The sequence below is a fragment of the Channa argus genome, chromosome 7, assembly GCF_033026475.1.
Source record: "Channa argus isolate prfri chromosome 7, Channa argus male v1.0, whole genome shotgun sequence".
Classification (NCBI taxonomy): domain Eukaryota; kingdom Metazoa; phylum Chordata; class Actinopteri; order Anabantiformes; family Channidae; genus Channa; species Channa argus.
The window spans coordinates 24,066,777-24,090,599 of record NC_090203.1 but is presented as its reverse complement, the minus strand read 5'-3'; the positions used below and the strand labels follow the sequence as shown (position 1 = coordinate 24,090,599).

Here is a 23,823-nt window from a genome sequence, read left to right as displayed (position 1 = left end):
TCCAAAGCAGCACCATCTCTGAAACTCTCTGCCCAAGCCCATTGTCTATAAATACATATCATGTGGGCCGTTCCTTGGTTTCAGGTGCGGGTCAGCCAACCAGACATTTCAATTCTGAAGATGGATGCCCCATTTCAGAGGGAACGATAAGAAAAAGGCTCAAAAGGTCTTTCACCACAGGGATCAGATGGTTTTCTGACTTTTTCTGTGGCCTGACTGAAGGCTCAACAGAAGTTTTGTTGGATTTTTGGATGTGTGTCAAACACATCTATCTTTGGCTGAGACAACTGCTAAAAGTCTGCATGCTCAGACAGTAATTATGTGTTCGGCTGCACAGCAACACATGCTTGTTTGTTAGTCAAACAACTTAACGCAATTATTTTGGACTGTGCTGCAAATTCAGCCTTGTTTTTGTGTTTGTGTTGGTGGGTGTGTTGATTTCCACAGAGCTTCTAAGAGCAGCTGAGAATTACTTTGACTTCAGCTGGATGCTGTTTACAGGTTGTCTTCCTCTCAGCACACCTGATGTGGCTTAAATGTTCCTAAGGGAGCTACCAGGGCCTCTGTGTCTATTTCCTATCTGGACTTGAGTAGATTCCCCATCCCCTCAACCTTCCCCCGCACAGCTATTAAGGCTAAAAATCGCCCCCGCTGTGCTCTGGTGTGTCCTTAGCTCTCTGCAGCTTCTTCATTCACTCCACAGCTGATGAATGCGTCATTGTTTTTCTTCTCAGAGTTTCTTCAAGTTACTTTGGGAGCACATTTAACCGCTCCGATTAAAAACCATACACCATGCTACAGTATATGAAATATATTTAACGGCGTCCAGGGATCACTAACCTGTAAGCCTTGAAACCACTGGCACGCATACAAACAGATGCAAGCATGCAAACGCACACACACAAAACACACACATGCTCAAAGATCTCTGAGCAATGCGGTTTACTCTTCCCACGCTTTATAGCACTCTCATACATCAGAAGCCCTTGTCTCCCCACACAGTGTGGGATGGTGACTGCATTGTGACTCAGAGAAAGAGACACAGAATGGGAGAAACAGAAAGAGAGAGAGAGAAAAGTGAGGAGGTGGCAGGGGAGCTGGTGGGGGTTCATCCTGGTGGGCTAGGAAGGAAGGCTCTTACAGGTCACTGTGGGTGATGTATATACAGCTGTAGACGTATGCAGATGGATGTTCTCAGCTCCCACAACCTCTCTAGTAGGCACATGTGTTATAATACTCAAGACAAAGTCGATGTGGTGAAGTTACTTATTATCTAATCTTTCCATTAGTTTTGCAATTTTTAGATTTTCAAATTTCTAGATTAAGCAAATTCTCCAAATAGCAAATAAATCCATGTAGAATCGTGTTACAACTTGATGAATACCCACCTGTTCATGCACAGGGAGATTTGATTTTTCGCAATTCATGATTCCAAACTACTGCACAAAGCTATCAGATTCTCTCCATTTGTAGGAAATTTTCATTAGAAAATAAAGAAGAAGAAAATACAAAATAAGACCACTCGGCCTTGATATCTGCAATCGGCAGACAACGGCCAAGATTTATTTGGCCTTGTCAGTCATTCAAACAAACGTAAAATATCACTGTAGCTCTCAACACTGTGTATTTGTTTCCTCTTTTTTTTGTCAATCACCAAACTGGATGACAATCATGGAAAAGTACAACAGATAACATTCTATTACAGATGATATTTACTGTATAATGGAAAAGCTTCTCCTGACCACTGAGTCGCAGAAAGACCTTGACAGGCTGCTGGAGTGCTACAACTGCCCTGCCATTATGTACTGTATCATTTTCTATGTGTACATTACTCATAGAACACACCCTGCTATGAGTAAGGGGGGCACTGATACTCTAGACAACAGTGTTCTGTATACTTTGAGCCAGTTTGGTGAAGTCTGTAATCTGTTTCAGTAAGCCAGTGCCCCCATGTATAACACCAGTTCTATACATTATTTGTCCCTGCCTTGTCCTATGACCCACAGAACGCGGGCGCTCCAATAGCAGCCCCTGCCATTTTGTTACCATTGTTTGAAACGGCAAGTAGCATAACACACAATATTTCATCCTACAACGTCAAAAACCTTTGGATTAAAATTTTAATTGTATTTGGGTTTAAAAAAAAAATAATGTTTTTTTTTTTTTTTAAATGTTAATGTTTTTGTCAAAATCGCTTCTTCCACTATATAAGTCACGTTTTCATGATTACAGTACAACAATAACATGTTGTTTTTATTGTTTCCGCACTCGGCTCTCCTGTGGGGAGGCCCTCTGTTTTGTTGACCCACCTGCCCATCTCAACCTCTATATTAAAATTTGAGTCTAAATACTATGTGACTACAGCAACTAGAACTGAAATTAAACTATCCTCAAAAACCCTTCGCCTAATCTACAACACCAAATGTGAGGCAGGCCTCCTCAGCCAGCACCTAGCCAGTCACTAATGCTCTTGAGTGGTTGAGCAGTGGCACATTCCTGCAGCCAAAATCCTGGAACCTTAGGAGTGGAGGGTGTTAAAGCACCAATAAAACTACAATAACAATGTATGTGCTCTTAAGGAAGGAACGCTTTAAATCTTAAAACCACAAGTGTTTAATGAAAATAAAAAAATAACAGTCTCCTTTACACCAAAGTTGCATAAACAAAAAGTTGGACACATTTCATCTACAGTGCATTTGTGTGAATCTTTAATCGTTGGCAAGTGAGTTGTGTGTGTGTGTGAAGGTAAAAAAAAAGTGAAATCAGTGCACATTATGTTCAATTCGTACTTTAATATCAGCTCACTTCACTAGTAATGAACATAAGGTATGATATGGTTAGGGATTAAATAAATCCTTCAGAAACACACAATGTTCTAAATGCTGACTGACCTGTTATAAATCAAAGGTTTCTGGAGGCATCAGTTCTATGCAGAAGCACCTCTGTGAGCGGCATCTGACAGATGGGCAGCTGTGAGCTGAATGGTTTCCATGTGTTGCAGTGTGTCGTAGTATTATTCTGCTAACAGCAGCAGGAGCAGCCAGGCCTTTTCCTTTTATTAAAGAGCATTTAAAACAGATGAACAGCAGTGCTGTCCTCTGTTAAGACTCTAGTGGCGCATAGGGGACCATAAAATGTTAAGCTCAAGGAAACCGCAGGATGGAAATTAATTTCCACATGAGTTGGGAAGTTTTTGTTTGAGGGAAACTACATGACGGTGTCCTGCAACAATAGATGTTCTGCGTGAAGAGTGACAGCTCAAAAACCAAATGCAAAAGACTAGAAGACTGAACAGTAAAATCTAAAATGAGTGTTTTTGTTGGATTTTTAGGTTTCACTCTTTAAATAAGTCTGTTCTTGTTTGTAGATGAAATAAAATGCTATAAAATAGAAAAGGAGAACTGAACACATCATTTGCTCTGCTGGTTTTATGGCAGGAAATCAACACTTTAGATTTTACCATCAGACAGTTGAAGAGAACCATAAGAAAGGCAAATGTGTTGTATTGATTTTCAATACTTATGACAAAGGCAGTGAAGTCACATTGAATACTTATTTAGTTAACCCCAAACTTTAAAATGTAATTTGCTCTACTGCAAAATGAAAAGAGAAAAAACGTTAGTGGAATGGTGACGATGACAATTACAACCGAGATAATATCAGAATGTATGCAGACCTACTGCAAAGAGCTTAATCAGACGATAGTCTTCCAGTCACTCTAGACAAGATTTGGTGCACTTTGCATGTACAGTAAAGTGAGGGCCCTGCCCTGTTTATGCAAAAATGAAATTAAAGACAGAACTGGGTGATCTTTTCTTAAATGCAATAAAAACGGAAAACTGAGTTTGTAAATTTCCTGAAGCGGAAGAGGCATTGCATCAGGACCAGGCAGATTTTTGGGATTTAGAGAGAGTGGCCCCTGATGGCCACTCATTTTGGCACTTTTGGCAATTACACTTATAAAGCCCCTTAAACCTCCCACAAAGGCACCAGTGCACCAACTGTGCCCCAAAACCCTCCTTTTAGAAGGGGGGTCTTGATGGGCCATTTTGTCTCTGGTCCCTCCACAGTAGAATCCCCAACTATATTTTGTAAACATAAGGAAAGTCAAGTTTTTATGGCAGCAACACTCTCCAAAAAAATCCTCCTACTGTATGTGCCATGAATTTAGGATAGTGTAATTTTCATCATCGTGTTACTGTGTACAAGTTGTCCCACACCAAACTGGGGAAAAAAGAAAAAAAAAATTATGAAGCAGTCTTTGTGTTTCCCTGTTGAAACAAGAAGGGGTCAAATTTAAACTGCTGACAAGAAAATTATAAGCATTATCACATTTTCGTTTATTTAAACCAATTGTACAAATGTGAATTGCTCCTCTTCACCGAATGTAAAAGGATTTCATTTCGGGTGGTGCTTGTTTGATGTCTTCATCTTATAATGTACCCTCCTTTTTATTGACCTTCTCCACGGAGTTGAACTCAGCACTGATGATGGATGTTGGCTGATGTCAGCAACCACAGAGCTGCGTCCAAGAATAGTTTTTAACCTTCAGCGAGCAAACTATCAAAACATTAAAACCAAATTTATCTCCTAAATAGAAAGCAGAAAGCACAACACGACATTGCTAACACCACAGATAAAGGGAATGCATCGGGGAGCCTTCTGCCACACGGTGCTGAGACAAGAGAAGGGCTGCAATCTAGAGGGCAGAGAGAATTTGATTGAGCCAAATCAGACTGAAAAGATTTACTCAGTTGAGCCTTTGGGCATCCGAGCTGCAATAACAGGATGTGTTTTTCGGAATGCCCCCAAAATAATTAATTGTAATTTTCGTTTGAGATTAGATTGGGCAATATAATTTTTTAGCAGATACGAAAGAACTGAGGAGATAAAAAGTCTATCAAGCAGGCAAATGAGAAACTGAAAAGGAAACACCCTAATCTGTTTTTGTTGTTGTGGCGCTTTGATGAGAAATAAATGAGAATAAATAAATCAACCTCAAGTGAGAAGTTGATTATAAATGCATTCAGAAAGAGCTGAGAAACAGACATCACATTTATAACGATTATGTTATGCTGTTGTTTGTAATCAAGTTTGACTGGTATTACAGGGCTTCCAGTGGCCAAGTGATTAAGACGTGTACCACATAAGAATCCACGTTTGAGTCTGTGCAGAGACCTCTGATGCCATTACGCTCTTTTTTTTCTTTGTGGATCAAGATACCTTTTATACCTTCACACCTGAAGACGAGGTAAGACTTTCAAAGACTGGACGGCTCACACATGAAGACTGTTTTCACTAAATTGGACATCATTGCGTGAGGACCATCTGGGTTACAAACCTACGTCAAAAATGTTCACACAATCTGCTGTGCTGACACCTAACAGAATAAGCTGAACGGTGGTGAAATGGGCATATAGGTGTCCATTATTATTAAAGTCCATCACGGATAGTTTTGTGATGGATTTATTTAATTTTATTTGCCAATCTAACTTAGTAACCCATTATGACAACTACATGTTTGCAAAAACCGTCTGCAAAACACGAGTTTTGTCATTTGTAATGGAACCTGCAAAACGAAAAAGGGAAGCGGTCTGAATAATTTCTGAAGCACCTGTAGAAATATTTTATGCATTAGCAGTGTCCATTCCTGTGTCTACAGCCTGAAATTGGTACTTCAAATATGTTCTGGGTGTGCTAATTTGCAGCCGGTCAACCAGCATTCAATACTTATATTAAAGTAAAGAAAGAAAACAAATAAATATTCAAAACCACATCAAGCATTTCATTTGATTCCCATCTCTGAGTTCGTTGTCTGTTTAACACTGTGAATACAAATGAATACCAAGCTCATAGCCTCATGCTGCATAACAATGACAAAAGACTAAATGCTCAACTCATGTACAAAGGAGAAAAGTGAAATAATGTAACTGTAAAAGATAATCCCACATTCTTGTACGGGATTTATTCAGAATTAAAATACACACAGACACAAACACAAAATACAGAGAATTTGGATGTACGTGGAAAAATACAGTGACTCTTGTGCACAAGACATGCAGACACATCTGTAGACAAATTAGGCAGAAAGTTTTCTGCATTCTCCCAAATTCCAGATTTATAAATTACCTAGATGATCCTCAAACATATAGACCATGTGCATAAGCAACTTCCTCCAGTCATGCCTCTCAGGACCCCACATAAATAAGAATAAAAAAACATAATACTACAGGTCTTCTCAACTTTCTAAATAATAATGGGGGAATTGATCAAATTCTGAAAGTCACTCACTAAATAAAATCGGGAATTATATATATAATGTTGGTCTATAAGAAAATTCTTTTTTAGGCCAGAGTGAATTATGTGCTCAGCAGAGAAGTCTGTAGTTTTTCCACTAAGCCAATTTTTGCATTTATCAGGTATTGTTGTTCCACCTTGTATTCATTCTTTTCAATATGTTCACATTATCATCACTGTTAAACACTAGACCAGGTAATAGGATTGCACTGCTATGTTGTGATATTGGTGCATGATTAGTGAGGTTCTCCTGAAAGGTCTTTTCAGCAATTTCAGAAGAGTGAAACTGTAAAAAGCAGGTTTGATTGCATCAATTATTTAAGAACCATGAGTTCTGCAGTTGCCGTTTAATAGAACTGCACATTTTTTAGTACAGCTTTGGGTTTAGGACGTGTCGTTCTGACAACTCGCTCCGCAGAGCCATCAAAAGCTGACCACAGGCAGAGACAAACAGCACAGATACACACACACACACACACACACACACAGTCACAGTGTGCTTTACTAGCTACAACTAGCATCTGTACTGTCATTTGACAAGAAGTTTGAGGCTGATAAACACAGGTTTCAAAAAGAGGTAAAGAAATTGCACAAATAAATCTTGACCCGCGAAAACCAAACCGTCAACTGACGATGCTTTGTGGGCAGCAAAATCTAATTAAACTCCATTGTGGCTATGTAAGAAATGCAAAGGGTGATGTTTCAGCGACCATGATTGGCCAGAGATGACAGCCAAAGACAGCAGCAGCTAATTTGAACACAGCATTAATGGGATTAGGGTGGATTCAGCTTTTAACAGCGATGCATTCATGTATAGACTAGAAACAACTTGATGGGTGTGTGTGTATGTGTGGGAGTCGGTCTGTGCATTTCCAGCTTGTGTGTAAGGGAGTGTGTTGTTAGAGGAGCGCAGGGAACATGTCTGCACTAATGAGTTCTTTTCTTGGACCTGGCAAGCTTTGGCCAGGATACGCTCAGCTTATTGTTTGTGTGTATCAGTGTGTCCTATGTCTTGTGTGTGTGTGTGTGTGTGTGTTCTGACAGTGTGTCACCTCTGGGTGTCATTCCAGGTGATACCACCAAGGAGAGAAGCCTTTACAGCCATCCCGCAGAGCCATCGCCTGCTCTTAACAAGGACACAGAGACACGCAGGTGCAACAATGTGCATGTACACACACACACACACACAAACACACACACACACTTCATCTAGCTCTGAACAGAAGCACTGAACTTGTACACTGCAGTGAGATCTAAAGTAATTCATCGTCATTGTCCAACTCATCAAATCTGAAGAGTGACAGTGAGACAGTCACACTGGCATTAAATGTCCTCACAGCCAAGGAGACTGGCAACACAAATGTGCGCTCTAATTCCCTATTTTCTCCCTCGCGCACGCAATTTCATCCTCTGAGCACTTTTCTGAGGGTGGGGAGAAATGGGGTTTCAAATCCCCTAGACTCCACTAGGTTCCAAAAAAGGGTGTGATGAAGTGTAAAATAGAGAAAAGATAAGCAAGAAACAGCAGCACTGAACAGGTGAACGGTGACATGCCGCCTGTCAGAAAACAGAGGGATCCCTATCGCGCCCTAATATTATCCGCAGACCGTTCTCCCGCAGTCACACATGGCTGATGAGGGACGGAGAAAAAAAAGTTCAACTTGTCTTTTCTCTAATCCTCACACTCTTCTTTACCGCAGGAAATTAATGGGTTCTCACAACTGTTTTTTCTCTCTCACACACACACACACACACGCGCCCGCACACGCGCACACACACGCAGGCACATGCATACTTGTCTGTGCGTCATGCTCATCCTGGAGCAGTACTTTTATCATCAACCGGTAAGTAGCAGCGGTAAAATTGCTTAATTAAAGCATGAATGTTTAATAAACCCTCAGGCTGCATGAGGAGGGACCCGAGATAGGCCGTCCATTGACAGGCAACTCGAGGAAAAAGACAGACCATTCCTTAAGTCGCTTCATGACAGGGAACAGGTGGAGCTGGTGCAGGTCAGAAACTTCATGAGGTCACTGCCTTGAACTTTGATAAAATGCTAAGTTGTTCAGTTTTGCACAGGCCGGGAGTGTCAGCGTCTGAGCCAATACTGCAACCTTAAGCCCAGGCTCGTTTAGCTTGATTTTCACTGCCTTTAAAATACAGGCTTAGTCACTGCATGTCTTAGCTCGGCACACCATCTGTTGTTATTCTCAGCATAGGTTACTGTAGGCTAAATGCCATCAACTTACATGTTAATTACCAGAACCAAAGTAAGCATAATAATCAATCATTAGTTGATATTGCCATCCCGATATCCTTCAGGGCCAGTGTTGCACCGAGACATGATGCTAGGCCAACTTTTAAATACTTTTTACATTAGATTTAAGGAATGCATGCTCACTCAAGCTGTGCATGCATCTGAATTTTGCCACATCTTAAATCTGGAGTTTTCAAAAGCCTTCACTTGACCAACGCCACACGTGCTGGTGTTTTAGAATAAAATATGAAACTAAAAAATGAATGTAGCAGTGTGATAAACACCTTATTGAGACATCTCATGGTCTACAATTGCATAATTATCAAAAGGACACAGCAGTGTTTTGTGACATCTTGAGAATGAACCCAAGTACAATAAAAACAAATGATTGACACAAAAAGTAATAACCTAGTATATACAAGCCAGCTTAGAGAGGTGGTCAGGTGGAAGGTACACATCCACCTGACCACTGAAGTCTCACACAGCAGTGTGGGCCAGTGTGAGACATTGTGCCCTATAATGATGATTGTTCCACCACAATACAATAAAGGTTATTATTAGAACTCTGAACATCGGCCTGCCTTCTTTAGGCCATTCTTATGTTCTCCGTAGTTTTTTTTTTCCTTGTATGTTATTTATCATTTTATTATTTTACATTTTACATACTACTATCATTTACTTCTTGAACATGTTCTTGAGAGCAACCGATGATCTTTATGCTACATTTTTAGCATTTTCACTGCATGAATTTTCTCTTAACGTAACATCATCCTGAATTGTTGTTGCTGAACCATAACCTAGTTGGGCTTGTGCATAAAGTCAGCCAAACCCTGATGATCCATAATTGTAACGGAGCATCAAATGACAAGAGCTCTGACAGGCAGGAACCACTGTTCCTGTGGAGTCCAATATTGTGACATCAAAACTTACTGTACCTGTAGCCTCCATATGAGACCCCAAAAGGACATAATAAAAGTCTCACTACTGATGCTGTAGGATATATACAGTGATCAGCCAGAACAATAAACGGACTGCTGGTTTAATTGTAGTAGTGGGCAGACACCTGCTGATCACAGCCAGCATAACATAATCACAACAGGCAATGTTAACAGTACAGAACTGAAAACATTATTTAAAACTTCTGCATCCAGGAAACCTAAAAGGCTTTAAGGGAATAGGGGAACAGTTTTCATAAGCTTTGACTGAGCTCTATATGCTACTCCTGATCTTTCTGCCATCTGAGCATCACTGATATGACAGGCTGAAAGACACAACTACAGCCTCTACACAGTACTTTTCTACCCAGCTGTGTCCTATCATTAACTTCTAGTCTTTTTCATTCTCACAACAACTCTCTTCTTCTCCTGTATAACAAGTCCAGCAGCAGTATGTGCCGATCAAGCAGTTCCTTTAACAGAAAGCGCGGCAGTAAGGCAGTAATAATTCCAAATGCTCAGCCTGCTCAGGTTAATCATTTTAAAAGTGCACCTGTGGTGCAGTGCTGGAATTTTATATTACACATGTCAGAATAGTTCTCCCACTTTCTTCCATTCTCTCATTGTTTCACACTTTTAAATACACGTAACTGGCAGTTTCATTTATTTGACTGGGAAAGATAACAGTCCTCCGCCATTCTTCACTAATTACACAGATTATGAACGAGGCAAACATGTCATGACTCTGTTAAAATTGCACATGTGTGCCAGTTCTTTTTCCCTGCCTCCATCCCTCCCCCCAAAGAAAAAGCTCCATATGAAAACTTTCCAAACAGGCTGCGAGTCTCCCTGCAGGCAGAACGCCCTCTACACCAGCACACAGAGATTCTCACTGCCATCTCCTTTCAGTTTATTCCTGCCCACATGGCGCCTCCTGTGGTTAACACCACACCTTGCTCACACACACATACGCACAAGATCAGCTTTATTCTCTCCCTCAGTCAGCCACCCACACTCAGTCACGAGGGACCAGTGCGTGGTTGCACCAGTGTGCGTGCCATTTTCTGGTGCGACATTTCACCATTGCCGTGCACAAGTGCTGCATTCATTGTGTATGTGTGTGCACACATGCTGTATGACTGTAAAGAGGAGAAAATGCATTAGCCTTGCTGTAGGATTCCTCAGTGCTCTTTGTGGGGGCGGGTTGGAAATCCCTTAGTTTAGCAACAATGTGATCCAGCCGTGCAGAGGCTTGCAAATAGAAAAGCAGTGCTCACATTCATCTTCCTCATCTGTAGCCAGCTGCCACCAACTGAAGAAAAAAAACTGCAAGTCAGGAGGGTTTTTGAGTATTTCTTCTTTCCACTTGCTGTCACTTTTTTGGACTGGTCATTTTATATTTCCTTACACTTACACCACAATCACTGTGTTAGACAGCACTCCCTAAACTGAGGTCTAAGCTGTGAAATAATGTATCTCTACACTTCCCTGGCATTCCCAGAACTGACTCTGTGTGTCTATGGGCAGCAGTGGCACAGTTGGTAGAGCAGTTGTACACTAATGGCAGGGTCAGTGGTTAGAATCACAGGTCCTCCTGCCCACATATCAAAGTGTCCTTGGCCAAGATGCTGAACTTTGTTGCATGTTTCTTTCCTACAAAGTCATAAAAGCATTTGCTAAATGACTAATTGTAACTGACTGGCTCAGTGGATGCACCACAGGTAAAACCCAAAAGCCAGCTGGCTAGAACCCAACTCCCATCAAAGTTTCTGCCGCTCTGCCTTCTCCTGTTGCCTGATAGGGCATATCTATATTCCACAGTAAACATTCAAGAGAAATTTCCCTTGCTATCAGTTCAAACCTATCCCTATCCCACCTATCCCTGTTTCACTGCCTTCAGGACCATTAACAAAATGGTGGTCCAGCTGGTCAATCAATATTGTCCAAAGCAGAGGAATTTGGAGCTGCATCAACACCTTTGGCATATATATTTAAACATCCCTTTCCATCATCTGTGTTGTTATCTAAGGGAAAAGGACATTGGGAATATGAATAAATGACCATTTAACCCCCTCTATGCACTTTTGTTTAGAATTGATAGTGTTTTTTTGTTCATAACACTTTAAGTACATTACATTACATCAGGTTTGCCATTGTCCTACGCAAAGGGTTGGGTTTACCACTGACTGATGATCAGGTGAACAGAAATATCTGGTAAATAGTCATGTAGGAGTCTGTCCTTCTGTAAAACACAGCTGTATGAGTTGTTCTTACCAGCAGCACAACTAACGCAAACGTACAGTTTTACATTTGAGCAGTATCTCTCGCCTATAGTGAACATGACACGGTCCAACCTTATGTGGACTTTTGCAGGGAGGTCAGGGTTCATGGTTATACATGTAAACCAAAGGACTTTCCCAAAAAACGCTGAAGATGAATTCCAGTGTAAAACTACTTTCTGCTATTGTTGACCATGGAGACCTTATATATCTGACATGAAATTACAGTGTTTGTGTAGGTCTTATTAAAAACTGTCCAGTCCACAATACATTTTAGGGGGGTAAAGGATGTAGTGGATATACCTATATACAATGCAGATTCATATTTATTCCACATAACAATGTGTAAAGAACATAAAAATGACACAGGAAACCTCATACCAGAGTCTATTTCATGCCCAGGACATTTTTAGCTGGGAGATAATCCTGCCGACGGCTAAGCTGCCACTCTGTGTCTTGGTACAGAGTGCTTTCGGTCTGTGACACTGCGTCCTTGTTTGGTTTATTTCTAAGCTTTATGTCCTTTATTAAATGTTTCACAGTTGAAATAACTGCAAAGCTAAAGGGAGAGGGCATAATATGCAACGAAAGTCATGGCCCAGATGATGTTGTGGCATTATGGATAGTTTGGAGCCGTCCTCCTCTGCCTTGACTTTACTTTGTTGGTCATTTCCTGTGCTTGCTCCAAGTTTTCAGAGTAGTGTTTTTGTTTTGGTTCAGATTGAGTCATAAGCCTTCTCACTGGCTAGCATCTTTCTGAACTACCCTTTAATCACTCACTGCCTCCCTGGCTGTCCACAGAGGGCTACTGATTCAATCACAAGTCGTGACACAAATCACCCCACATCCACACACACACACACACACACGTACAACCACTCAGTGACAACACAGGCATAGTGTTCACACAGTGAGCTGTGGTCGTGTCAAACATGGTCTCCTACTCATTTACTATAATTACTGTATTAAGGCACGGTTATAATTTCAAAATAACAATAAATAATTTGAAGGAGTTCATTGGAAATATTTGCAGGTATGTTCTAATGAATTCATTATCTGGGATGTGGCCTTTATGTCTCCCACAATTCCCACTATTCTGGGATATTGAGACTACAAAATTAAACCACAGTGGTATTGATAAAATTGCTTCCATCCTTTCATCATTCAAAAAATGACCAAAAGGTCACTGAAATCGATTGCAGGTTAAGAGCTTCATATTCGTGAGCTTTTTGACATAGGATGATGAAACTGTACCATCTGTGAGAGAATGAAACTCACTGATAAGTCACATTTTATGCTGTTAATTAGAGTAATATTGACCCTTATTGATTTGTAAGTCAATATATTAATCTAACCATGCACCCAATAGAGACACATAGAGTAGCTACCTCTGCTCTTCTGGTGTGGAATCTATTGATAAATTTGATCAATACAAGTACAGATAGGAAAAATACTACATAGGCAATACAAAAACTACTAAACTGGATGAAACAGTTTTAATAAACTCTTAACTTACCTTTGAAAAGAAGCCATATTTCTTTGAACATAAAGTGTATCATAAAGTGTACCTCAATTGTGTTTTAAATACTCCCCTCCAAAAGTATTGGAACAGAGGACAATTCCTTTATTTCTGCTGTGAACTGAAAACATTTGGGTCATAATCATCTTTTAATGTCAAACCCAACAGATCAACATTTCAGCTTTTATTTCCAGGTATTTACGTCTGGATCTCATACACAACTTAGAAGAGAGCACGTTTTGATTTAACCTGCCCATTTTTCCATGTGAGCAAAAGCATGGGACATGCGACTGACAGGTGTGTTTTGTTGCCCAGGTGCATGGTTAGATTCAAACAATAAATCGCACTGAATGTCAACGCTCAGTTTCCGATTTGGGTTTTGCATGTTCAGACTGCATTTATAGGTAAGAGGTTTAACCAACATTCAAATTACTCTTACTACCACTGTAACAGCTTGTTTATGAAGTGAAGATGTAATTGAGGATTGATAAATCCTTTGCATTGCACTTGTCAAGGTGCCAAAAGAACACTATTCTCAAATGGTCACTGCCAGATATGGGTGCTTATCTTTGGTGATTCTGCAAAACCCTGGATTACGTTCCACCGTAACAATAGATAAGTTTTCTGTATAAAAACAAAATGCATAATGCATTATTGAAGCTGCTTCTAAGTGGCTTTGTAGATGTGCAGTATTCTCTTTTCAACACTGTTTCCCTATTAACCTCTACACTTTGGATACAGAAGGCTGAACAATTTTGGGAGAGGCTGCACACAAGGCAAAGCTCCCACAGCTCATACAGTAAGGAGCCAAACTTCTCATCTAACCCTCATCAGCCGGACATGTGCAGAACTTGAGTGCTGACAGCGGGTCTCAGCCCTCCATCTGCTGCTAGGTGGGACCCTCGGTCCCTCTGCAGAGAGGGAGTGGAAAAGGCTGGAAGACAGACTGTGATCTATGAAGTCCTTTTACTGAAGGTGCTGAGACCAAACAGGTTCAGCGGCATAATACCTGACCCAAGCAGCAACTATCCATCCTCATCAAATCCACATCAGACACCTCCCCCCCTTTAGGCTTGTGTCAGCCTCCTCCCTCTCCATTATTATCCTCTGCCAATCTTTCCCTCTCATCTCTGCATCTGTTGTCTTTTTTCATTCATCACCCACAACTATTACCCCTTTATCCCTCTGTCTTTGCTGCACAGTGGGCCATAACCACTCAGCTCCCTGACCTCTTTCTGCACAGAACCCATTGCATCCCCCAGCCTCTCTTTATCTTCATAATTCAATTCAATCCATTCAGTCACCCATGAGCCAAATATTCCCACACTGCTTCCCTCTTCCCTCATCATGGGGTTCAACATCCACTTGCTTATTTCGAACCTGAGATTGTCATCGTAGAGACACTTTGCCTCTGTGGTATGTAGCACCCAGAGAAAGGGGAAAAGCTCTATTGCATTCTTCTATTTCTGCACCAGCATAAGCCACAACATTTGTGGTGGACAGGGGTCAGTATGGGCAATCTGACCAGTCTATGGCTCTGTCGATCATGGCTGGCATTTAATTTTATTTTGACGCCGACACCTGTCTACATATCAGAAACGCACTGATCAGCGTATATCTTTTTTTTTTAACACCTTAAGGCACAAACAACCCACACCCCGCTGTCGAGCACCATAAGCAGGATTACATAAGTGCAATAACTAGTGGAGAGGAGGCTGGGGCAGCGAGGGGATATTAACTGCTCTAGAGACTGGAGGAGGATAAAGTAGAAGATACCCAACACACTATCTTCTCTGCTTGGTTGGCTTCCCACGACTGGCTCAGTATCAGCCCACTATCACCCTGAGGAGGGAAAGATGGGGAGGCAGTGATGGAGGCTTAAAAAAGAAGGAGGTGGATGAAGAGGAGGAGGAAGACCAAGAGAATAGGACCACAGGCTGATAAGGGGAAGTAACTAAGAAAAGTAGGGAGAGAGACATGAATGGTGGAAAGGTTAGGGGCAGAAAGGGTAGCTGAGAGATGTTCCATCCCTCTGGCCATAGTCCTGATGAAGCCAGGATAGAGATGTCAGGCCACATCCTGTCTGCTGAAGGAAGTGGAGGGGAGCCAGGATCAAGCAGCAGACAATTAGACTTCAAGCCACAGACCCTTATCCCATTGCATTTCTGCCTCTCTCCTTCTAGCTTCTTCTTTTGTATCTCCTTACAACAACACCCCCTCCCCTGCTCTGAGCATCCCCGAAGCTATCCAATATCAGCACTTGATTCTCCTCTGTTTCCACGGGCCGATTGAGTGTCCCTCCCTGGACCGCAGAGAGACGGAATACGGTACAAACCTTGCAAGGTCACAGAGCTGGCTTCCATTAAATGAAACTCTAAACCTTCCATTTGCCTTTTGTACCTCTTCTCTCCCTACTTCAGTCAAAGCAGTCCACATTGTTCCAATGTCACAGAATTATCCTGACGTTTCTTAAATCATACACATTTTCACCAGCTTGATTGCTAGTAAAGAGAATTTTTTTTTGTAGCGTGCGCTCACTAAAATGATGAACTCCAATGCTGACCTTTCAACAACATCAACAACAATAAATCTATTATACCCAATGAAAGCGTGGCTTGTTTTTATCCATTGTTTTACAGAGAATCATAGATAATTGCTAGTCTTAGCACTTAAGTGCTGCTGGAAATTGGGCAGTTGATGTATGAACAGTGATGTAATCCCCTTAATTACAATTCATTTTCTTTTTAACAACTGCAAAATAGTTTCTACTCACCATTAATTGCAGCATCTTTTCCACTCTCCTTCACGCTAGGCAAACAGTTTTCCAGGTAAACTCCATTGTGATAACAACCATCTCCCTCACTGAGCTGTGGTGGTGGCTCCCAGCACAAACATGGTGTCTGCATGATGCCACAGGGCCTGTTAGATGTACTGGAGGCCAGGCAATCCTCAAGCCACTGGCACAGCATCTGACAGGCTGCCATGCTCGGGTTGCGTTTCCCAACCACCAGGTATTCTGTTTTGAAATCCCCACTGCCATCTGTGATGGCCGTGCCAATCCGGGGATGTCCTTTCCGCATTTGAAGAAACTGCTTTCCAGCCTCTAGGAAGGCCACTGGGACCGAGGTATCACAGAGCTTTACCACCTCATCAAAGCTCTCCATACCCAGGTAGGTGCGTGTGGTTTCTAGGAAGGAGTCGTACTGGAAGGTGCGCAGCTGTGACGGCACACAACTGTCTGTGGGTTTGGACACTTTGATGAAAATGGTGTAGCGCCGTGGATCAGGGTTTTGGAGGGTCCAAGAACAAGGCACTGTGGGAAACACTGACGATGACAAGAAGAAACCAAAGAAGCGGCTCTGGACTAAGGTGGAGCAAGAGTCCGACTCTGGGCCTGAGGTTGCTGCTTGACAACAACTCTCCATTAGCAATAAAGGGGCAAAATACAAGAGTAGCACTGGGAGAGGCCACCTTGCTTGGCCAGGAATCTGAGATACAATGCTTGTCATGGTTTGCAGATAAAGAAAAGGAGAAGGTATCATAGGGCGATGACTAGTCTGGAGGACTCAACTTAGCTAAACAGAGCTGCAAAGGAAGTAGAGATGGAGGAGGAGAAGGAAGAGGAACAGCATGTAGTGGAGAAGGAGGGGGAGGAAGATTGCGCTCAAAGATCCAGCGATTGGCCCATGGCTGCATCAGTCAACCCAGAGATTCGGGAGAACCTGTGAAATGGAAGAGACAAGATATGAATTAGACTTCCTATCTGATTAGACAACAGAATGGGATTACACTAATTCTGTTTATCCCTGCAATGAGAAATCTCTCTCAGCTGTTACAGTTGTCTGTTTGCACTGTACACTGAGAGCAACTGCAGTGACTCGGGCTCTGGAGAACAGAAAGTCGAAAAGCAGCAGAGGGAGGGAGGGAGCCAGTGATTTAGTTAAGTTTTTCTTCATTACACAAGTTCAGATTGGTCTCTTCCTGAGAGACTAAACTGCTTTCCTCACATGTCTGCTCCCATATTTCATCTGCCAGCTCATTAATTTGTCCAATTATAAGACTATTAATTACAAAAAAGCAACACCTGCAGTCATTCATTATTCCAATTTATCAGGGATGAGCCACAGACAGCAATGCTATGATCAATAGCCCTTTTTTGAGTGCTCTTTAGGAAAAGATGTTGCACATTGTTCAAGTTATTGTATGAAAAACAAAAATGTGCTCAATCTGCAGCACTGGAGAATATTTACAAGGACATCTGTCACCACAATGTTTACTTCAGGTTGCATTGACAAACAAAAAAAAAGTTGTGAGAAGCTGGCAGTCACATTACTTTCAATTACAGCAGACAAACAAGCTGAACTAACAACGGCTTTAGTAAAGTCATACATATGAGATACAGAATTTGCAAATACATAAACAGGTAACAATAAATTGCTGTGCATTTATTTTATTTCAAGATGTACTTGAATAGTAGTTGCATAATAGGCTATTACACTGAAGGAAACTAAAGAGTTGCTGTTACTCATGAGCCTACAATGATCTAAAAACAACAGCAACAGTAGGCTACCTACTATCTCACAGTAAGTGAAGTAGGTTGTTATCATGCATGATGGTATGCTTGACCATTTCTGTTATAATTATTACAATAAGTATGGAGCTACAAGCTTCTTAGGTTTAGGCACAAAACATCTGGGTTATGTTTAAGGAAAGATTGTGATTTTCTATTAAAATACTGAATTACAAGCATCTGCTATCACTCCAAAGTGGAAGATAAGCAACTGTCTCACACTTCGAAGACCTCTACCCTGTCTCTCACCAATCAACGCTAACCTGCACTGTAAATTCTAATTAGTTAACCTTACTTTGTAAAGCGGAGTAGGAATTTTAATTTCTACTTCTGAATGCCTATTTATACTCATTTTGTTTGCATCCTAATAAGTACGGTTAATAATTAGAATTTACAGCGTGTATGTGGACTTTCCCTCTAAACTGCGACTATCTGTCACACCTGCTCTTGTCATTTTTAGTACATCCACTACATGTTGCCTTAGCATCTGGAAGGCCTAGGGTCACCTACTGAACCATAATCAAATCAAATGTTTGTTTTTTGGGGGGTTTACAGTCCAAATCTTTACAGGCTGACTCTTAGTTCACCTTATCTTTTTCAAAGCCATGTCAGGTAGTATTAAACAGAAAGGGGCAAAAAAGAAGCCATTATCCTGGTGTTTTTTTACAGACTCCCTGGCACACTTTCCTCAGGACTATACGCTCGCTGCTGACAGCGTTCGGTGCTACAAACCTGGTCAGACTCGACTCAGCTGAAAACGATCCCTGCTCTCATAGACACTTGCTGTCCTTGTCACTTCCCGTACATACTGAAATGCTGCCTGTATGCCAAAAAAATGCTGGAGAAACTGTCCATGAATAATTCTGGTGCACCCTGAAGCAACCAATAACCTATTTGTGGTTGCCTGTGAAGTTTGGTAAGATTCACTCCAATTTAGATAAATTCTGTGCTTGTCAGTGTAATGTCTCATTTCATACGACAGCTTAATTTTACTATACACTGCATTTATTCATTCAGCATTAAGGTTTAACACACATACATTGAGTATGTTAGGTGTGTTTCCCAGTTTAAGATTGCATTTTATAGAATGTAGCCAGGATTTTCATTTCAGGTAGCGTACACTGGAACAAGCAAACACTGTATTAGCACAATAGTCTGGCACTACTGAATGACAGATTTCAGTCTAATTGACTGGGGCACTTTTCATTATTCTTGTGAATAACTGAAAGTCTCAAATGTTTTTAACATTTAGAGGTATGTGCTTCTACATATCAGGCTTAAAACAACAACAACAACAAAAACACTCAACTTTCCAACTGCTTTTCGGTGAATAGGCTCTCTCAAACCTCAATAGAATTCTAATGCTGGCATTGCACCTGCAGGAAATTAGAGCAAACCCTCTTTTTTTTTTTATTAAAAATCTTCCTCAGGGACAAGTCAGTTTTCTTGCATTTGTGCATGTTAGACAATTTCCTGACATGGAATCAAACAAACATGTTTGTGCTGAGGTAGTAAAAGCCACACATGCTTAGACTGTGTATACTGATCCATCCACATAGGTATAATCTAGTGACCTGGACTGGACCTGGAGAAATGTCAATACTTCTGGTCTGTGTGATAATTGCTGCCCACACATACTTGTAGGATGTCCAGTCTGAGTAGCTGATGAGACACCTGTATTCATCACAGCAGTCTCTGATTTGACAAATGGTCTGTGCAGCATTTTACACACGGATGGAAAAAGAGCAATGTACTTTTTGTCATTATTATTAAAATGAATTAGGAGTGACTTATATGCAAAGAGGAATATCCATATAATTAGCAAAAGCAGTGAACAACAGGATGTATTATATCTAAAACATTTTGCATCTCATTCAGTGAAACCGGTTTTGAAACCTTTAGGGTGTGGTGGTCAAAGGTCAAAGTGACTCTGGCCTGTTTATCCATCACCCTTTACAGGTATGTGGCTTTATGTGATGAAAGCTACAGTTTATCAGTTGATCAATTTTCTTAAAATCACAAAGCTTTCAACTTTAATTACCCTGTGTGGTTTTGTTTGTCAGACTTGTCCAGAGTCTACTCTGCCTCTGCCACCCATAGATGGATTAATAGATGGGTTAACTCATCAGCAGAATATGGAAAGGCTTCCCCGGGAAGCACTGTTACACAGACACACACACAAACACAGACAATGCAACATTCTGTTATTTATCTGGTTGCCTTTCTCTCCTCTCCTGTTATGTCCTGTCATTGCACACCCTGGACACTCCCTCCTGCCTGACTTGCTGTTCAGATTCTTTTAGCAAAAAAATCTCAGCCAACTGTCTTTTGGTTTTTTTTGCTGACCTTAGCCTGTTACTCACCCGTGAAGGTGAACAGTGGTTGCTTTTCTACTTGTTTCTAAGTTGTGTATTTGAGTTCATATCTGTGAGCATTGGACATGCTTCATTTTTTCACAAAAAATATAAAGAAAGTGCTTAATGTGGAATTACATTGAGTTGCTGATCAGTATCAGATCAGTAGTCAATGCACACTGAAGCAAATCAGAGTCAAGTGTAGGTGGATCTTAGAGTTAAGTATTAGACTTTATCTTAGTGGTACAAATAAGCTTGAAGTAAACCTCAGAATTAGTTCCACCTGGCCACAAATTCAAATGACAAGAAGGCAAATGTGGCACCATTGGATCCTTCTCCAAATCCTCGATATAGATTTCAGATGGAGACAACCTGACGGCCACTGTGTGCAGTGTGGCTGAAGACACCAGCACAGTGAGGGCTCAAACTGATTGATCATAATGATCCGCACGCCTGACAGAAAGAGAGACTATAATAACATTTGTGTGTATGTGAGAGACAGAGAGATTTTATGGGGGTGGGATGGGATAAAAGATTGCCAGAAACCAATAAAGAAAAGTCTTCAGAACCAATAAAACACAATCTAAACAAAAATCTCCCAAAGTAAGCCTTTAGGGGAACGTGTACTGTATCATTGCTGCAGAATTAAGTTTCCTTTCCAAACAAACTTTAATTAAACTGTGCATCTGGTCTCGTCAACAAGAATTTTTTTTTTTTTCTTTAACGATCTTAGCCCACCGCATGTCTCACTCTGCCTTGTTCTGCTTCAGCCTGGCAGCTCTTCTCCAAAAAGTGTCCAGGGAAGACTACCTAGGCCTCTTTCACCAGACAAGCCTGACAGTAATGAAATGAACAGAGCTTTTACAGAGGATAAAGAGCTGCTCTTTATTGACAGCTCCGCCTCATCTATCTCCAGACCGCCCACACACCCAACGCGCCCCAGCCCCCTCCTCCCAACCTGCAGCAAGGGAGTCCGATCGCCCAGCTTGCAGTGCTCTATTGGAGCTTCCTGTTCATGTCAAGGCTCTCCTCATTATTAACACCAAGCACACACACACACACACACACACACACACACACACACACACACACAGACACTCCCCACCCCCCCACCGTCCTTGATCTATTTTTGTGTTTGAGAAGCTAACAGATAGGGAGCAGCTATTAACACACTTTCATCTACTCTGCAGCAGAGGAGAATAGGATATGGCAGTGAAAGCAGAGATCTGAGCCAGAGCTGGAGAGCAGCAAGAACGCTGAATGAAATCTGACCTGAAGATTAAAACATGATGTTCTTTGTCAATTAATCAATGCCACTCTTTGATTCACTGCTGTTATATGTTGTATCGCACTTGAAGAAAGGCTATCAGGACCGGAGGCCTGCAGGTAATATTGGGCTTTTCTGCACTGATGAGTCACAACAATAATACCACCTAGTGGCTTTTACACTGGCATACTGACCGTATACAGCCCCATACCCAGCCAGCTGTGATGGTCTGTGTGTTCTGACACCAACTGATCATAGTCAGCATTAAACTGTGTATGTGTTCTTCTGGCAGTTTTGGTTTGTAGAAAAATTAGGTAATTCAGTGACAACGGGATTTTGTGCTGCTTCAGCTCATTCTTTCACTGGCTGGCTGAGAATTAAAGGGTTCTTTAAGTCAAGTTAAATTCCACAACCTTAAGTCAAAAATCCCACATTTGCATCAGGTGGCTTTAAAAACTGTATAGCCCACAACAATTCCCCAAAACATCTAATTTGGATGCTATCAATTTATTCAGTTGCCTACTCTCTGGTGTTTATCATTCAACTTCAACAAAAGTGGGAGACTTACAAAAATAATAACAAAAAAAATTGTGTTTCACACATGCAACACATAGCGGGATACTGCAAGAAGCATCACAGGAAAGCTTGATTTCAGTGAGGGGTCAGTACAAGAGGCACAGCATGATATAAACATTAGGCTGTGAAAAACAGGGTTTTGTTTGCAAGACATCAGAGCCCTGCATCTAAAGAAAATTAAATAAAAGAAATAAAGAAAGGAATATGTTTCCTGAAACGACATAAAAATGCCCATTTGCTCACTTCACATCCTCTCAACAGTTTGTGAGCCAATGCATGGAGCATGCTGCTCTGTCCCAAACAAAATCCAGACTTTGTATTAGGTGGCTCTTTGAATAAACTCCTAATCTCGGGAGCATCTCACTTGGACATTTGCATTCTCACATACACCGCCTCCAGAAAAAGTCCCGCGAATTTCATGATTTCAGTGTGAAAGATGCTTAAGAACGATCAAAAATTGGTGCAGCGGAAGTTAAGACATCCTTTTGTATTTCTAATAGGGGATGAGTTCCCAAAAGAAATGGACCGTACCTGTTACATGATTTCAAGGACTACTGTCCTACCCACTGAGTGAATGCCTACGTCTCCTTTTTTTCTCTCAGACTGATCTACAAAAAGACAGTTGACTTTATAAGGTGTTAAAAGGTAAGATGCTATGGTTTTAGTAGTTGCTACGGTCCTAAATGGCAAACATGAATGCAGCTTTAAGGGATCTTTGGGATTATTAACAGTAGTTTGAGTAAAAAAAGAAAAGATATCTATCATATATATCTATTATCTATTTTACTTTGACCAAATTTGACCTGTGAATAATTATTTAATTTAGTGTGACAGCTGCCAATTCTCTTAGTGATAATACTGTGTCTTTACTGAAGAACAATAATTTATTTTTATTTTTATTTTTACAGAGCACGTTGATTTATTTATACAAATAAACGTGGCCAAAACTGGAGTCACAGGATGTCGTCTTGATTGCGGTGCCTGTATAGGTAGTTGCTGTCCACATACCAAGTGTCTGGGCACATTTCATATTCAGAGTGAGATGTTCTTTGCTGGGTGGAAATTTTAGTATTCTGTAGCTGTGGAATTATTCATTCCTTTCAGCCTCTGGCTGGAACAGCAAGCAATTAAAAGAACAAAGGTGTTGCATTAGCCAGCAGCCTAGAAGCATGAATCTATGTAAACATGCCCAACAGGCTGACTCTGTGAGCGAGTCAGAACAATGGTCCAATCACAGGGAAGCAACAGTCCCTTAGATAGAGATGTAGCGGGATAGAGAGATAGAGGCAGAGACAAAGAGAGCACTGATGAGAAAATGATAGAGTCGCATGGAGCATCACTTCTCACATCAGCGGCACAGGGATTACAGGCTGATTAGCAGAGTAACACAGGGACCTGCTGCCACACTCTGCCGTATAAAGTACAAGGCAAAAAAAGGGGGCCTCAAGATGCAGAGCGATTTACTCGTGTCTGAAGTACAGATTGTGTAAAATTGCTCCTGTGTGTCATCACATTCTTTCACATGTAAAGTCATTTGGCATCATAGATCATCATTGATCATAGAGGCTAAACTGTAAGGCTAGAATAATAGACGGCTGAATTTACATTTTAGTTTTAATGGCACACTGAAGATGCAGCAATATCTTATAGAATCAGACACCTTTTTTGATCCAAATACTAAAGGCAGTTTATTTTGCAGCAGTTTAACAAAGAGCCCCTTCTCTCACAAATACTCCCTGTAAAACACCAAGTACCATTTGGCAACATCT

At 41.2% G+C, this 23,823-nt stretch overlaps 1 protein-coding gene across 11 annotated transcripts in view; it reads right to left on the bottom strand.

The window, feature by feature from the left end:
- Positions 1–23,823, bottom strand: part of adgrb1a (adhesion G protein-coupled receptor B1a) — a 153,911-nt gene that overhangs the window by 97,620 nt on the left and 32,468 nt on the right. For all 11 annotated transcript variants that reach the window (XM_067511024.1, XM_067511017.1, XM_067511027.1 and 8 more), the window contains exon 2: positions 16,061–17,009. In XM_067511024.1, coding sequence (XP_067367125.1) covers positions 16,061–16,829 — 769 coding nt within the window. In that variant the 5' untranslated portion in view covers positions 16,830–17,009. The remainder of the gene's footprint in view (positions 1–16,060; positions 17,010–23,823) is intronic.